This window comes from Pithys albifrons, chromosome 16 (assembly GCF_047495875.1).
Source record: "Pithys albifrons albifrons isolate INPA30051 chromosome 16, PitAlb_v1, whole genome shotgun sequence".
In the NCBI taxonomy this organism is placed as follows: domain Eukaryota; kingdom Metazoa; phylum Chordata; class Aves; order Passeriformes; family Thamnophilidae; genus Pithys; species Pithys albifrons.
This window is the reverse complement of record NC_092473.1, coordinates 9553767-9571514: the sequence shown is the minus strand read 5'-3', so window position 1 is coordinate 9571514 and position 17748 is coordinate 9553767. Positions and strand designations below refer to the sequence as shown.

General features: G+C 38.9%; 2 protein-coding genes across 3 annotated transcripts in view; both read right to left on the bottom strand.

Moving 5' to 3' along the window:
• Window positions 1–1901: 1901 nt before the first annotated feature.
• On the bottom strand, window positions 1902–11900 carry VWA3A (von Willebrand factor A domain containing 3A; the record flags this gene model as incomplete). The annotated part of the gene is given in 16 exon segments (XM_071571154.1): window positions 1902–2732; window positions 4431–4589; window positions 5575–5651; window positions 6072–6270; window positions 7223–7367; window positions 8063–8137; window positions 8537–8656; window positions 8960–9054; window positions 9257–9337; window positions 9573–9676; window positions 9766–9904; window positions 10142–10267; window positions 10728–10793; window positions 11184–11280; window positions 11426–11551; window positions 11821–11900. Coding segments are annotated over 16 exon segments (1821 nt in total), but the record flags the coding sequence as incomplete, so codon positions are not given.
• A 1626-nt stretch (window positions 11901–13526) lies between these two features.
• MOSMO (modulator of smoothened) overlaps window positions 13527–17748 on the bottom strand; it is a 32293-nt gene continuing 28071 nt past the window's right edge. Inside the window, exon 3 of one of the 2 annotated variants that reach the window (XM_071571310.1) lies at window positions 13527–17444. In XM_071571310.1, the coding sequence (XP_071427411.1) occupies window positions 17260–17444 (185 nt within the window). In that variant the 3' untranslated portion in view covers window positions 13527–17259. The remainder of the gene's footprint in view (window positions 17445–17748) is intronic. The other variant, XR_011699204.1, reaches the window with a different exon arrangement.

The window sequence follows — 17748 nt, the reverse complement described above, 5'->3', positions numbered from 1 at the left end:
TGGATTTCAAACCACATGCTGATAGATCCAGGTCTGAATTGAGTAAGAAGGACTTGGCCCAAGACAGACAGGACAGTGTATGTCTCCAGCTCTGGTCCTGTGGGCAGTGCTGGGCCACAGAGAGGTGTCAGACCATGGCCCAGAACACAGCTGTGTGGGACTGGGTCTGTGTCCCTTCTACTCAGCAGGTCCCACTGACTGCACAGCTCTGCATTTCCAGGCCACAGAACAGGAGCAACGCTCCAGCTCTGAGGTAACAGGAAGCTGAAGGAGGGATTTTAATTGTGTGGAGGACACTGTGCAGAAAGCAGCCCTTAACAAAGCATGCAGAGCTCACAGAGGTGTGAGCTGAGGTGACAGACGGATGTTTGGCCTGAGTCACAGGCAGGATGGGAGCTCTGCATTGCCCAGGGGCAGAGGAATAGCAGAACAGCTTGAGAAACTAAGGTCTCCCTTAAAGCTACTCGAGGATGGGATTTTGCTGAAGTAACTGCAGCATAAAAATATTCTCTCTTCATTTGACTTATTAAAAATTCTGTATCTAAGCCCTAAATTAGAAGAGTTGTTCAAGCTCATCATGTGTTTGAATACCTTCTCAAGCACTTGTTCACATCCAGGTACTGACACAATCCATGAACTCAGAGTGGTGAGACTTGTTTGGACACTGCACCAAATCACTGATCCCCTCGGCAACCCCAGAGAAGTCTGGACAGATCTGTTGTAGGGTGGAAGTACTTTTGACTAAAGGCACTTATCTCTTTGTGACTACAAAAACCACCACCCTCATAACAAGGACTGAGTCTAAACAAAGAGCTGAGAGAAGGGACGTGTCAATGGGGAGGTAATCACACTTTAGGGAGAGAAGACAGGAAATGTTAAAAAGCATTTAAATCAGAAGGTCTTGCTATGCTAATAGAAAACAGGAAAAGAATGGAACTCTAATTAAGTCTTGCCGTGGGTAGAATTTGTGGTCAAAATGATAAATCATGGGATCTGAATTTAGGAAACTTTACATTTATTTTATATATATTTATTTTTCATATAACCAAATGCTAAACACAAATATTTCTAAGGCATGAAGTCATCCTTAAAAAAGTTTCCCAATACAATATTAATGCAATAACTGATGTAATTTAATACCCAAAATATTATGATAATACAACATTCTTCACATTCCTTGCTAAGTTAGCAGAGTAAGGCACAGAGGCAAAGCAACTTACCCATGCCATGCTCTAAGTCCAGGCCAGAAGGGAAAAGAAGATGCAGATCCTTATTCCAAGCTGCAAAGCTGAGAGATCAGGTTCTTCTTAAATCCCTCCATTCTTCATTAACATACATGAATAGTCTCACTCTATTCCTTCCTCTTCCCTGTTTCTCCGTGTATTTGGGTTACAATTCTGCATATTTCACTGTTTCTTCATGGAAGGAAGAAAGCACACATAAATACAGCCCTGGAATGTGTCATATAAAATGCTTTTCCAATGACTTTGTTCTCATTTTCTTTGCATTCGTATCTGCTTTGCATGTTACACAGATTGATTTACAGGTCAAATGAAATGATAACTGTGAGCCTGCATTGCCAAGTCAGGATGGAATTACAGGAAGAAACAAAGCAACTTCTCACAGCAGCAAAGGACATCCCTTTATCAGCTCTTAGGTCCTGTTAAAAACAGGGGGACAGTTTATGAAATATTTGCAGGGAAAGAATACAAATGCATACAAATAAATAATAAATTAAAAAAACTTCACTTACTTCTGCTAGATAAAACTCTTACATGCAACCTTGTTCTTCACTTCATTTATTGCTATTACCACAATTGTAAATACTTCATTTTCTTAGATATTGGTTAAGAAAAATCATATTACAGAACTCCTTATGTGGCTTTCATGGATATGGAACCAAAACTTTGACAAATGCATAAATTACCATTGGAAAGAATGTCACAGCAGTTAATCTGAAAATATGAGGGCTTGAATAAGCACATTTGTCAGAAAAAACAATTCAATTGGCACAGAGAACCTCATATGCAAATATGAATCCAGATTTGCAAACACTGCTGCATATCAATGATATCCTTTCAATAAATCAGTAGATTTGAGGACTCAAATTTAATGTAAAAGAAAAACTGCAGATGTCAGCAAAGATGCAAAGAAAAACCACAGGAAAATTACAAAAACAAAAGGAAGAGAAATTATTTGGACTTTGAGGGACCATCAGTAACTGGAATCAACTTAAGAGTTTTTCATATACCAGGAGCAATTGGAAGAGTCAGCACTTCAGAGAACTTGACATTTGTGTGGTAATCTTCCTTCATTACCAGATCATAAGTAAATCAAGTGGTACAGCATATTGATTACAATGGGATCTAACAATAATAGGGGACATGTATATATTGAACTAATAACATAATAAATCTCTGACTTGCTGAGCCTTATGGTTTCAAGTGTGGACAAAGCTGGGCTTTATTTTCCACCACACACATCAGACATTTCCTGATACAGGACAGGTACCATGAGCTGAAAATCATGGTACAAAACAACCACAATATCTAAATCTTCAATTAAATCTCTAATTTAAATACTGTCTTTTAAGCAAAACCTCAAAGAAACTGAAGATAAAAAGCCCCTAATCCATCCAAACCTGGTGGAATTCCTACTTTGGCACTAGGAGGACGCCATGCCAGGACTCTTACTGGAGTATTCCTCCCTGCACCATGGCTGTCTTTAACATCCTTTAAGCACATAAAATAACAATAAAAAGTAGTTTAACAAGTGTTTTTGTTGGATCATAACAGCATTATTCAAAACTAGAACTATCCTTCATTATTCTCTAATTCCTGCATTACTCTGGCTTTTCTGACAAGTCAGAAGACTGCAATGACGATGAGTTAATTTGTAGTTTCTTGCTGGGTGAAGCAACTCCAATTGCTCTGTTTTAATTATCTTGACAATGTGATCTGATACCATAAAACTGAAGACTAACATCTACAGGCAGAGGAATTTGGACCACTTTTGCTCCCTGAAGGAGCAGGTTAGTATGGTAATGGCATTGTTTTATAGAATAGAGTATCTTCCTCAGCATTTTATTGAATATTAGAAATCTAGTGTTGACCCCAGTAATTCTTCCTTTAGGTGAATGGCTCATCCCTGCAGGGGCTGAGCAGTCTGCTAAGCATGAGAAATTGTGTAACCTACTGTAGGGTAAGACTTTTGTTGTGACACTGATCCTGTAAGGCACTGACATCTTATTTAACATATAGCTCTACTATAAATATCCCCAAACATGTACGGACAACCCTGTATCAGTTTTCTACAAGTTTAATCCCTGAAAAACTCTGCTATGTAGTCAGCTCCGAGTAATTACTTTCTTCCTGCATTTGTGAAGAGGTGTTGAGAATGTGCTACTTTTGATAAAATGGCCTGGAAGGCCTGTGGGAACTTACCTACAAGGTCTTTGCAACATTCCCACACCTACATTCCCATTCCCTGCATTCCCACACCTACAATGCTGTTCCCATTTCAAAGGTGAGAACTGAAAATTACAAGTGAAAGGTGATTCTTTGCAACAGAAAGGTCTGTATCTAGTAATTTATACACCACAATGGACAGCACTGGCACTGGCCCTTTAGGTATTACAGATTTGCACACCCACTCAATCCAGATGTGTGCACAGTGAAAAACAAAGCCAAATGGGTGGTTTCATCCCTACTTCTTTACTTCAGTGCATGGCTAAGTTGAAGTCCATGATCTCTTAGATTCCCAAAGATACCCCATCTCACTTCCTATCTGCAGCACTGCTGTTGCCACTGTCACTAGTGACAATTACTGTGTTTCTGCATTAATTAGGGAGGCTTTGGCTACTCAGGCTATGTTCCTGTGCTGATTGCTCACACAGGGAGGATTTGTACAGCAATTCAGGAACCAGTGGAGGAGACAGTTGCAAAATCCCAAAGGGCTCAGTAGTGTAACTCCATGGATATAAACAGAGCAGTCAGGAAATAAATCTTGAATCCTGTTCTTCTTTTATGCTGGACATGCTACTGAGCTGCAGCTCATCTGTAAATGAGCAGAACACCATAAAATTCAGTACCTTCTAGAAGGACTTGCAAAATAAACGTAATTTGGTAAAACACGTTTCTGCTTTGCCTTTGTATTCATTAATTGTTAAATTCTTAAGGTCAGAGGAGGGATCATTCAGACACCTTTAGACACTACACTGTGGTTCAGTTACGTTAATTACCCAGCAGGAGTCAGTAAGATGTACTTTTTGGTATACACAGCATTTAGAGTGCAAATGTAAATTCAGAGTATTGTCACAATACTGTTTTAATTCCCTCAAATTTTCAGCTGAGCACTTCTCTCACAAAGAGCACCATCCAGTTGCTGAGTAGGATCTCTAATTAACACCCAGCACATTAACAAATTCAAACCATTCTATCCGGGCTTGGAGCTATAGGTTTAGCAGCTGGCAATTTCTGTGGCCCTTTTTTCTCACTCTTTGTAAGCACATTTGAGTCTCCTCCTGGTGTACATGGAGTAACAGGCCGATTCACTGAACGTTGCTTTAAGGATTCCACCAGGAATGCACACTGAAATGGAAGGTCACATTGGTTAGTAAGGCACAGACATAAAATGTAAGTAAATGACACTTCAAAGACAGATTTTTTCATTTCTTACTTTAATAATAAATAAAATTCATATCAAATGTATCAAACTCTTGAATAGAAACACCTTTGTGCTGTGCTTGCTCAAACACAATGGATGGAAATCCTTCCTGCTCTGAGCAAACCAAGAGAAAAGGCACACCAAGGCTAGAACAAATTGGAAGATGATGAACAAGGTATATGCAACTGTTAAATGATAAAATATTTTAAGATATCACTGAGTATCCACTGACACTTCTTTAAAAAACCAAACCTTTGTGACTCAGACTTGCAGTCAGCAAGGTGCTCAGCCCTATGGACATGTATCTTCCTGTGTATCTCTTTCTAATCACACTTTTATAAGAAACAACCACTGTAGTGCCAGGCTGACTACGCTGACTTTGTTATTTAGTTAAAAATCTTTGGAAAAAGTCATGTGCTTGGATATGGAGAGATACAATCTAATTCTACACCCTTAGTACACTTCAGAGAACTGTTTTAGAATTGAACAAATGTATTGTACCAATGACAACCCTCATTCCACTGTGACTTTTGAGATCGTAATATTATATGTTTGTTATATAACATATATAAATTTTAAATATATTTATTCATATATATTATGAAGATTAACAATTAATTATATTTGAGAAGAATTCATCATAGGATTAGCAAAAAAGAGAGAATAATTTCAACCCTAAACTCCTTGTATTTGGTAAGGAATCATGGCTACTCCAACACCAGTCACTGCTGTGCTATTGTACAACTGCCTTCTAGTCCATATTTACTCTGTGGTGACTGTTCTCGTACTCCAGAACATTCCTGCCCTTGCAAGGATTTTCATTTTGTCCAATCTCCTGCACTGTCAGCTGATCAAACACCACTGAATTTTTTTAGAAAGAAACACATAATTTAAAAAGTTACATATAACTCATAGCTTTTGGGAGTAGTTCTTTGCTTTTTCCATTTCAGACACAATACTAATAATATCATCACTTTCAAAAATACCTGATAATCAAGTAGATGGCAATTAGGGGGTTTTAAAGTGAACAAAATATGCATTTATTTTTAGAATATGCCAAATATCAATGGAAAGTATCAAAAAGCCCTTGTTTCCTGCAAGCCTGACTATCTGGACCTATTCTATTAGTAACTATGTTTTAAATGTTCATCTGTAGAAAATCTAACAGAAAATAGTGAATTCAAATAGGAACAAACAAACAAATTCCTGCATTAAGGCTCCATTTTAATGTTCTGCAATGCAATTGAAAGTCAATACAACTATGACTTATGTTTATATCTCAGTGCTGGTATAGAATTCGCATATACTAAAAATAGCAAACTTCTTGGTTTAGGAGTAAAAAAGCATTAATAAATATTATTTCATTAATGAAAAAGAAGTATGTAGTGACTTCCCTTTTCACATACCTGCTTCTCCAAACCAGTGAAATCTCCCATTGGCTGCCTGTACTATCTCTTTAAAAGCACTGGCAGTTTCTGCTGGGCTGGCAGAGCGGGCTGGAATGACCCCACTGGACCCAACGTCCTCCATTGCACTGAACAGACAGACATGAAGCTGTAAATCAAAGCCTCTGCAAACCTCAGCCACATAAGCACTGATTGTGTGCTGTAAGACAGAAAAAACCCCATCAGTAGTGACCCTCTACCTCAGACAAGCTTCTGTCTCCTCCACTGGTTCCTGAATTGCTGTACAAATCCTCCCTGTGTGAGCAATCAGCACAGGAACATACCCTGAGTAGCCAAAGCCTCCCTAATTAATGCAGAAACACAGTAATTGTCACTAGTGACAGTGGCAACAGCAGTGCTGCAGATAGGAAGTGAGATGGGGTATCTTTGGGAATCTAAGAGATCATGGACTTCAACTTAGCCATGCACTGAAGTAAAGAAGTAGGGATGAAACCACCCATTTGGCTTTTTAAATCCATCCTTCATTTTCTTATTAACCATGTGACCTTTCAATGATTTCTTAGGTGTGCCCAGAATTCCCAGAGGATTTTTAACAAAAGCAAGAGACACCTTAGTGTACACTCATGGTCAGGAACTCTGGGCTGTGCAAGTGGCTCAGCAGCCACAGAGCAAACACTGGGAATGTGTAACCAAGAAAGGGATTACTGTGCTTAAAAACAGGAGCTCTTTACAGAGTGTACTCTGGAGTTCAACTGGAAATTTATCTGTGTCTTTGTTCCCATGAGTTATAAGGAAATTACATGATGCCAAAAACATCAGAGTTGTTCAAACTCAGAAATTTGCAGTGAAATGATGGCCAGAGCTGGAGTGGGAAAGGAATCCTAAAAGCAAGTTTTGAATTTGCTCTGATTCCCACATTATTAATAATTGCTACCTCCAATACATAAATAACAATTGCAAAAATGGAAGTTTGAGATCCTGACAGTTGAGCTGCCTTAGAGATGTAAAGGAGGAGTATTCTGCCAATGAACTGTGAGGACTAGCCAGAAGGAAAAGAAAAAAAGACAGGAAAAAAAAGAGAGAAATGCAAAGTTGAGATTAATTCTGATAGGAACTTACAGAAGAGTTGCAAAACCTGTGAGGATACTTACTGTTTCCTGATCAGGTATTCCAGTAGTCAGCAGGTAAAGTCCTTGTGATTTGTGTTTATCTTTGTCTTTGAAGTCGACTTCCACAGCTCTCCTGAGAGCACTCATGAAATTTCTACTGCCCTTGCACTGCAAGCTCAACACCCACCTAAGAAAGATGTTTACAGTTCAAAGAATGAAGAAACAAAAGCTTTTGTTCCTGCTCAAAGCAATAAAGAGAACTAAGAATCTTAAATAACACTCTACTGGAGCCTAAAATTTTTGAGAATAACAGAGGATAAGCCCACATTATATAATGGCCCAAATTCTTTGTTCCAGTTTATGCACTGCCACCATAGAAAACTAGTTTTTAAGGTAAGATACAGAGCATAAAGAGAAAACAGTTCTCTCAAGTTTATATGGAAAAATGTTAGTATAGTAGAACTTAGAGAAATAAAAATGAAATCAGAAATATAATGGAAACACTGAGGATGTGACTCCACAAACAGAAGCCTGAGATTTATTTGCAATGTATGTGGGGAAAAAGCTTATTTTAGCTTTCACATCTCAGTTGTACTGAAGTAGTTTTCAACTCTTCATTTAACCTGTGCATTTCTTGCACAGACACTTCTGTATGTGTGTACATGGATAGTGTGTATATATGAAATACAAAGTCACCCAAACATATTAAACTTTATAGTGGTGTTTTCACAACAAACCATCATGAACAATCAGAGTAGAACATGGCAACCTATTTTTGTAATATGATAAATGTACAAATATTTGTAACTGTTCACAATTACTCTCTGTTCCATTTATCCCTGTGCTCACTTAACTCACATAATGATGATTATTTCATCCTACCTCCAAGCCTTTTCTAAGTTTTCTGGATGGGAAGGAAGCAGTTCCTGCTGCCAAGGCACAATGTCACTCCCAAATCTTTAATGTAAAGATAACAGTAATTAATTTTCAAATTATGGTTTAGAACAAGGAAAAGGATAGAATAAATTCACTGAAAAAGAAAAATCTCATTTGGGGTATTGATACTGTTATGAATGGTATAGCAGGATGAGTATTTGATTTCAGGTATGATGCAATAAGTTCAATGAGCCAAACCCAAAAGAGTGATTTTTCAGTACTAATCTGATCTCCGCACATCTGATCCATGCACTCACCCAATAAGGACAAATCAGTGCTAGTCTTGCCATTACATCACTAAAAATATCAAATACAATTAAAAATCTAAAATACATGCATTAGTAACTACAGTCTCTCAGCAGACTTCTTTCATTGCAAGGCGTTACCTTTATTTTGTAAGAACCTTAAATAGTTACTCACGCTATAATATTGAAGTAATCCTTGTCTGACATTTGTTCCTCAAGTAAAACTCTCAAGGAATGTTGGATATGGGTGATGAACACAGAGTTTGTCACTGACATATCAACAAGTATAACCACCCTATATAAGAAATATGTTATTTGGCAGAAATAAAAGAAAAAATCTTTTTTCATTGTATATTCTTATCTTCCCTGCACTCTAACTTGCCAGGGGAAGTATCTTCTACCTATGTATCAAAATGTATAAACACTGAATCTATATTTTAAAAAATTCTTCAAAACATAAGATGAGATTTTTAGAAAAAAAAGAGCAGCTGCAGAGGTTGGGTAAAGCCTCAGACACACTGGAAATGAGCATCATCCTCACACATAGAATGAGATGAATACTTCAAACCTCACAAAAAGGGGCTATCAAACACAATACCTCCTTTCACAAACACTTCCCCATATTCCCCTACTAGCAATGGATAGCCAGTCAATTCGTTTCTCATAGATTTTTACCATTTTAGTAAGGAGTTTCTATGAACAAAATACAGAAAAATTATGTTAAAAATAAAAAGTTTAAGACTTTTATCACCAAATGCTTAATACAGAAGTAACGTGACAGCATAGTAATGAAAACCAAATATTTTCATTCATTTTGACAGCAGCATTTCAGTCTTAGTAAAGATAAGAGAATACAGTCCATGAGAAGAACAGAGATCTGAGACAGACAACTCACCTGATAGTTGTACAGTACTGGCAGGTCAACACTGATATTTTTCACAGTTCCATCACACCATTCAAACCGCATTATTAATTTCTACAAGGATATATAATAATGTTGGCTGTTTACAGAAGCCAATGTAAGTTACACTAACATGGAATTTCTTCCTGAATCATTCTTCAGAACGGCACGAGTATTTGATTTGAATCCATGACTCAAGTTTCAGTTAAACCCTGTAGAACTTCACTAACTTATAAACTACTGACTTTAATTAGAAAAATGTAGCAATAGAAAGAAAAAAAAAACAGAAAAAAAGTTCCTCATCACTTACCTCATGTAGAGTTGATGATACTCTTTTCTTAAGAATAGGTATAAACTCTTCCACAGGAGAGAAAGCATTGGGAGCCAGAACTTGATAAAGGTTTAACTTCTTAGCTATAGGAAGAAACAAATACATTAAGTAAAACACACCCTCTCACTTTAATTCATATTTCATACTTGTTACGCTTTTCTTTCTGTGCTACCTTTCAATCCATAAGTCTTTAGCCAGTCTGCTGAGGTTTGGGCCAGAACACTTGGTGTTTGAATAACTAATGGTCCTTGGAGCTTTGGAGGCTTTGGGAAGAGGCTGGAAGGTGCTGTAGTTGAAAACTCTGCAGAAACCTAAAATGGATTTTAAGAAAAGCTCTTGGAAGTTTTAGCATAATTTTTTTATGCTCAGTCCAAAATATCCAGCGTGGAATATTGGTGAACATAATTAAAACCAAAGTTCTGTGATTTCAACAAGCAAAACACTCTGAAAATACCTGATTAATCATACAAATTTTTTTCATATTGTGAACACTAAAAATTTCTAATGTTGATTATTCAACATATATCTTAAATTAGAAAGATACATACATCTGCTGTTTTACCACTAACTGAGCCACCAAGTCTTCTTTGAAAAGTCTGTTTGATGCTCTTGAGTAGGTCCTTGGCCTTCAGGGACTCCTGAAGCAGCAGATGAAAATCACTGCAATCAATATTCTGCAAAAGTAAAAACAAATCGAGAAAAATAAGTTAACTACTATTGAAACACCAACCCAAACCAGCTTTCTTACCTTAGTGTGCACACATCACTACAAGACTGTCTGGTATAGCAGAATTGAGTGTAAATGAATTTAATGCACTTCATATAAATTAATCATAACATATAAACAAGATATGTTTTATTGTTTTGAATCATTCTACAATAAGCCACTGCTTTCATCAGTTATAAGTCAGTTAACAGTATCTGCAAAATTTATTGTGCTTTTAGGAACATTTTCAGCTGCAGAAAGAATTAACCACAGGTTTATTGACCACATCCTCAGCACTTCTGAGACAGAGACTTTCAGCACCAAGTCTTGCTATCAACTTCTACTCAGATGATAATTATTTTACAGACTCAAAGTGAAGAAGCATCAAAAAGAGAGAAAAATGCTTTGCCTCTCTGGCTGTCACCCACCTCTCCCTTTGAAGAGTAGCAATGATAACGACCTCTCACAGCTTCTGCAAGATTCTTCAGAACTGCCTGCACAGAGGAATAGGAAGAAAAATAGTTGCTTTGATTTGGTAGTCTCTTTTGGTGTCATGGATTGTTGGTATTCAATTCTCAGCTAGAGACAGGAAAAGAATCTCTGAGGTACATGTAGTGAGAAAGCCAAAGTAATTATGTTTCCATCATTTGCTTACCAGTCTTATTTTAATATGGCTGAAAAACTAACTCAGTAAAGGAAGTTACAAGATGATGCTCCAATTTTTTTCATGTGTGCAAATCTACTCTAAAGAAAATATAATTCTATATCAAGAACTCTCTAATGACTAGGTCAGCTTCCCTACAAATTTATTAGAGAAGGCATTACAGCTGAATAGGAAAAAACCAGGACACGTAAGGAAGTTAAGTATTAACACAATTACTTACAAGAGAAGCAGGACTGCTGCAATCATATGTAACAGTGTGAATCTGCAGGTTTCTCCCCACCAAACACTGCTGAGCATAATCACACAGTAAAAAGGGAACAAATAAATGAATTAATGGTATGAACTAAAAACATATATAACCTGGACCTTAAATTTTCTATTTATTTTTGTGTCAAGTTCAGTTTCTTGCACCAATTCTGTATCCAAGATAGAGCTGGTTGTTAAGAGAGATGATGAATTTACCAACTTCCTACAACAAGAACCAGGGAATTCAGTTCTTTCACTGTAAGGACGTGCTTTAAGGCTTTCAGCAAATTGCAGCCTCCACCAGGCTCCAGCTCTTGTATCCACTGTCTCGCTTCATGTAGCCTAAGAAGGGATAAAAAAAAGGAATATGTATGGGGGCTATAAGATAGAGCCTGAGGATCACTGCAAAGCACAGGAGCTGCTAAAATATTTTATACAGGAACAACCAGCTTGAAATCATTGACTGCATGTTGAATTCATTGCTTTTTCTCCCCTCTTAAAATCACGGCAGGCACAAGATGAAAAACACTATTACCTACAAGAGATTGTTCTAATTAAATGGAGACTTGGTTTGAAACACATTTATTTTTCAGAGAAATGGACTTACTTACACATGAACATTGATGTTTTTTGGACTCTCCCACAGTTCTGCCCCATGGTGGATGATTACCCTGGAGATGGGATTTTGGGGTCACCCTACAAGACAATTAATTTTATGGGCTTATTTCATTACCCATAATGTTCCTGTATGGTTGCAAAGTCACTTCATTTTTTTCTGTAGAAACTGTTTTATACTTTGACATTTAATATATGATAAATGTTTTGAAGGGGCATAGTACATAGTTTATATGAACTATGATTTATTTTGTATCATAGGAAGTCCCAACAAGATTTTGCAACAATTTCCTCACCCATTTTTTTTCAAAGACTGATCGTTGTCCAACAACCATGCTGTTCTCCTCAAGTGTGTATCCATTATATGAATAGACTTAGCCTTGCTATAAATAAAAGCAAAAAGATAAAAAGCAGAAAAGTTTAAATCCTCAGGAATAAACACTATTAAAACGTATTAATATTGTCAGCAACTTAAATGATAATTTATATTGTATGTGGGACAACAGTAAACAAAAAACAAAGAGAAGTTACAATTATCCATTTATAGAAAACGCTTTTAGGAACTATTCTGCAGGAGCTGCTTGTCAAGGGATTTTATGCAGTTAATTATATGTGTGCACAGCTGCCAGGAGAGCAGCTACACAGCCAGGAAAAGAGATTAACCACAGCAAAACCGCGCGGCGGGAGCTGAGCCAGCCGGGCTGGCAGAGCTGCGTTCGGGTTCAGGCGCGGTGAGAACCGAGAAATAACACCACAAAATCCCAGTTTTCACTTCGCTGGACTCCACCGCCTCACCCCGGCCCGGGCCCTGCCGCTCAACCCGGAGACCCTCCCCAGTACGGGGCACGGACCCCTCTGCTCCTACTGCACCATCCCACAGACCCTCCCCAATACGGGGCACGGACCCCTCTGTTCCCACAGCTCCCCACAGACCCTCCCCAATACGAGGCACGGACCCCTCTGCTCCCGCACCGTGACTCGCCTTACTGGGTGGTGCTTCCCGGCCGTCCCTGCCCGTGCAGGCCCCGCAGCACTAACAGGGAACCCCCGGGCCCCTCAGCCCCTCCCGGGCCCAGCCCCGCCGTGTTGCGGCGTTGCCGCTGGAGACGGAGCGGCCGCGCTGCCCCCGCGTGGGGCGCTGTGGGCGGGAGGGGCGGGCGGGAGGATTACCTGGGGGAACACCTGAAGGGAACAGCTGAGGGGACACCGGAAGGGGACATTTGGGGGAACACCAGAGGGGGAAAACCTGAGGGGAACAGCTGAGGGGACACCTGAGGGGAACACCTGAGGGGACACCGGAGGGCAAAAGCTGAGAGGACACGTGGGGGAACAGCTGAGGGGGGACACCTGAGGGGACACCTGCGGGGCACAGCTGAGGGGAAGAGCTGAGGGGACACCCTGAGTAGGACACCTACAGAGACACCTATAGGGATACCTGTAGGGACACCTGCAGGGACACTGAGGCAATACCTGCAGGAACACGTGAGGGCAGGGACACTGAGGCAATACCTGCAGGGACACCTGAGGCAATACCTGCAGGGACACTGACGGCAGGGACACCTGTGGGCAAGGACACTGAGGGCACACCTGCAGGGACATCTGTGGGCACACCTGCAGGAACACCTGTGGGCACACCTGCAGGAACACCTGCACACGGAGCAGGGTCGGTTCCAGTCAGCACAGCCGGGGCCAGTCGATTTAGTAGACAATTTATTTTGATAAACTTGCTCAATAACAAAAATACAAGTGAAGAAAATTATGTTCATTTTATACAGTTTGTATTAACATTTGTTCGGAAACAATTAATTGAAAAAATGCTCTAACCAATTAGAAAACAATCCTCAGTAAAGGCCGGGGCGCCGGCGGCGGGTCCGGCCTCGAGCGGGAGCGACGCGCGCCCAGGCAGGACAGCCCGGCCGCAGACACCGTTTCCTTCATGTGTTCATCCTTCACAAAGGTTTCGAAGGACAGCTTCCATCATCTTCCTGTGTGTGTGTGTGTCGGGGCGAGCAGGAACCTACGGCTGTGTTCTGGAGGGGTCCGGCAGCGGCACAGGGACGGCAGGACGGCCCCGGCCTGGCGGTGCCACCTCGGCCGGGGAGGGGGCTCGGTGGGGTGGCTCAGCACGGGTGTCTTTGGGACACTGCGATCCTTCCCCAGCAAGATTGACAAAGGAAAACCACATTAAATGGTTAGACTGGTGGGCTCAGGGAAGCACACCCTCCCCAGGTCCGAGACAAACACTTTCCAGGCGATTATTTCAGCCGAGCCCAGCAATAAGATTTGTACAGACTAACTAGCTTTGATTCTGAAAGTATTTCAAGTTTCCAATCTTATGTATTGTTAGCCAAATCAATGACCAGTGTGCACAAATTCCATTGATGGCACATCAAACCTCCGGGGGAACGTTGAAGCAAAAGACTAAATGAGATTCCCTAGTGATGTATGAAATGAGCTGTCCTTCAAAAAGTTAAAAATAATGGCTGGCATGATCAGAAAAGTTTATGTAAACACTCAACACAAAGATGGGATTACCTTTGGAGAAGATTCATATGGAAACATTTGCTTTTCATGAACTGAAAAAGTCTACAGATGTTTAGGCATGTTCAATACGAACTTTCTGTAGTTTAGAACAAAATTGTGCAAATAAAACCCATAAATAATCTTCAGCAGATTTTACAGTGATGCTCTTAGGTATGAAAAGAATGCACACAACTTTAAAACAAAAGTAACAGACATAAGTTTGACAAATGATTGCACCATAAAACAGTGTTTTATATACAGTTTACAAGATATGATTTTCTGCTATAAATTAATACTGTACTATATAGTACTTAGTGACCTTATTAAAAGCAACTGTTGACAGCTGTCTCTTCAATTACTGGGTTGGGCTTTTTTAAAATGCAGATGGCTGCATCTATTTCTGGACTTAAAATGCTCAAATATTTAATAGATTTATTTGTTAAATCTCTGTTATCAGTTAATAATTGATAGCAATAGCATTGGCAGATCAGATAAATTTCCAGTCAGCCAACCACAGTCTCGGCATGCTCCAAGATAAGTGTTTATTTTCTTTTTATTAAATGCTGATCCATTTAATCAAAGCCTGAATCCACATGATGTTACTATAATTGAAGTAAGTAAGCTGGGGGGAGCAGGGAAGAGGAAGAAATCTTAGCAGCTGAGAAACTTTCCCCACTCCCCACCTGTGTTCCAGTTACAAAAATCTAGAACTATTTACAAGTGTGACATTTCTGAAAAAAATAACAGCCTTGTTTTTTCTCCAACATAATTTATAATCTAAGTTTTTGTGAATACTTTAGCTTAGGACACAGTAGTGATAACACCAACATTTTGACACATATTCAGCAGCTGAACCCTGCCTTTTATCTCCACCAACATCACTAGGGACCTCAGACTTAAATTAGGAACCAAATCATATTTAAACCACTACTTCAAAGTAGGTGCCTGGCTGTATTTACAGATTAATATACTTTAGAAAAATTTAGTTATCCATAAACACTCCATTCTACCTGTGCATGAACTGACTGGAAAAGAAAAAAGTTGCTTATAAACCATTCCAGTGACAAGCTTGCTCAAAAATTGCAAAAGAAAAAATGTTTAAACCAGCAAATAATCATTTTGTTTTAAAACACCTTGGGAGGGGGAGAGGGAAGAGGTGAGAAGGACAGGGACCCATCAGGGTCTGAATGGCACACAGTTTAAAATAATTGTGCAAATTGTGTTGTTTTCAAACGCTTCAGCTTATCAGATAAATGATTAATTTGGGAACTGCTAATTATATTTTAACAACCACCTAATTTTCAAATACACTTTCTGTAACAATTTAGGAAAGTGTCTATTCATAAATGCAGCTCCTCTTTTGAAGTCAATGAAACAGCACTCAAAACAGACTATTTTTTTTGTTTTCCTAATGAATCCCAGGTAAACTTTGTATTAACTACTAAACAAATACTGATAGTGCAGGCAGCTTCCCAGGAACACCAAACTACTTTCTGCAAGGTTAGACTGAGTAGTGAATTAAGATGTCTATGGATTCAATGGTTTATCATTGTGTTGAAAAATAAAACTACTTCTAGTGAGGAATGTTTACTCCGAATTTGGGTGGCCACTAAATCCACATTTAAAATAACAACTTCAGTAAACAAGGCATACACTTTTCAACAATTATATTGCTCATTTTTTTGGCAAAGATGAATTAATACTCAAGTGAAAATAAGTTCATCCATCTTTGCAGTGGAATAGTGTTTGCATTACTTTAAATACTGTATTTCACATGTGCTAGAGAAATCCTTACCTATGGCAAAATGCTGTGCTTGAACATGTATCAATGCTAATGTAACAATGCAGTAGAAAAAGAGATTTTCTGTACAACAGTTGCTAATAATTTAAATAGTGTCAGTTTCCCAAAATTAGGATTTTAAGGTATGACATGATCTCACCTTCTACCCTCATATACAAATAAATTACCATAAAAAGAATTTTAGCTTAACTTAAAATTGCACCTAGAAAGGCATGGGATCGGTTGTACCTATTACAAAAAACTGTTAAAATCAAGGGCTGCTACAAAGAATGAGGTAAACTGAAGACTCTCAGCTATGTGGCCTTCAGAGAAATGGCTTTTTTCTATTGAGTTCTAGTTTTGCACACCACAGTGTTTTGCTAGCAAAGCGTTCTGAGTTCTTTTCCAGGAACCATTTGTGTGTATATACATATATATACATATGTGTATATACACACACACACACATACACACACACTGGATACTGCATCAGCAAAATATATATATATTTATATATATATATTTATATAAATATAAGGAAGAAATCCCCCTTTAAAACGTTCCTTAGTGTTTCCTAGAGCTTATGGGGGAGGAGGGGATGTATGTCTTCTGCTCTTACATACATTTAGAGAACACGTTTTGATCTATTGGCTTCTTGGTGCAGTAATGCAGGATGATCCATGTTGGTGCCAAAGGCTTTGCTCATCAGAAGGAAGATGTAAAACACTAATCTCCTACACAGCGAGGCCAGCCTCACTTGAATTCCTCCACAACCCTCTGGTCTACCACAGAGTTCATAAATACTTTGACTTCCAAATTGTTAGGCGTTAAAAACAGGAACAGTCCAGTAACATGGGGCATTTATGCTTCTCAGTGTAAAGCATTCTTCACTAGTTCCTATCACAGTGCAGACCTGACTGCATTAAAGTATGCTCAGGAGATTAGTCAGTGATGTCTGTATTTGGTTATGGGAAAGGCTCTCCTTTTTTTCATCCAAAGTGCATAGTGAGAACAAGTCAAAGCATTTCTCTTTTCAGTCAGTGTTTGATAGTCTGATTTAGGCATCCTCCTGAGAATGCAATTCTGATGTCTTGCTCTTTTCCAAAATAAAGTCCTGCAGTTCAGACATTCATCAGCCAGGTAAACAAACTTTGCCAGCAAATAGAAGTCCCACTATTGTAAAGAAAATTGATAATACAAACAGTACATATGAAGACCCAACCACTGTGTTATTGGGTAATTTATATGGTTGACCTCCAACTTCATTGATGTAAAATCCTATTGGAAATATTAGGGCTGCCATGCAGAATAGGATCACTGCAAAGAAAAAAGAAAAAAACAGTCACTGCTGTGTTAAAGTGCAAATATTCACCCATTCACAGAGCACTCAGAAAAGCAAGCAAAGTATTCTGAGTGAACTAAAGGGCTCTACTGTCTCACCCAAGGGAATGACTTCCAAATATGGCTCCTCTGAGAGGCAAGACATTATTCACAATAAAAAGGATTAGCTTTTGAATTGGTTTGATTGCATACACAAGAATATACAATTGGGGTTTGGATCCACATTAGAATAACATAGAATTTTATCCCATTCTACCAGTTCAGTTTTACTTTTATTTCA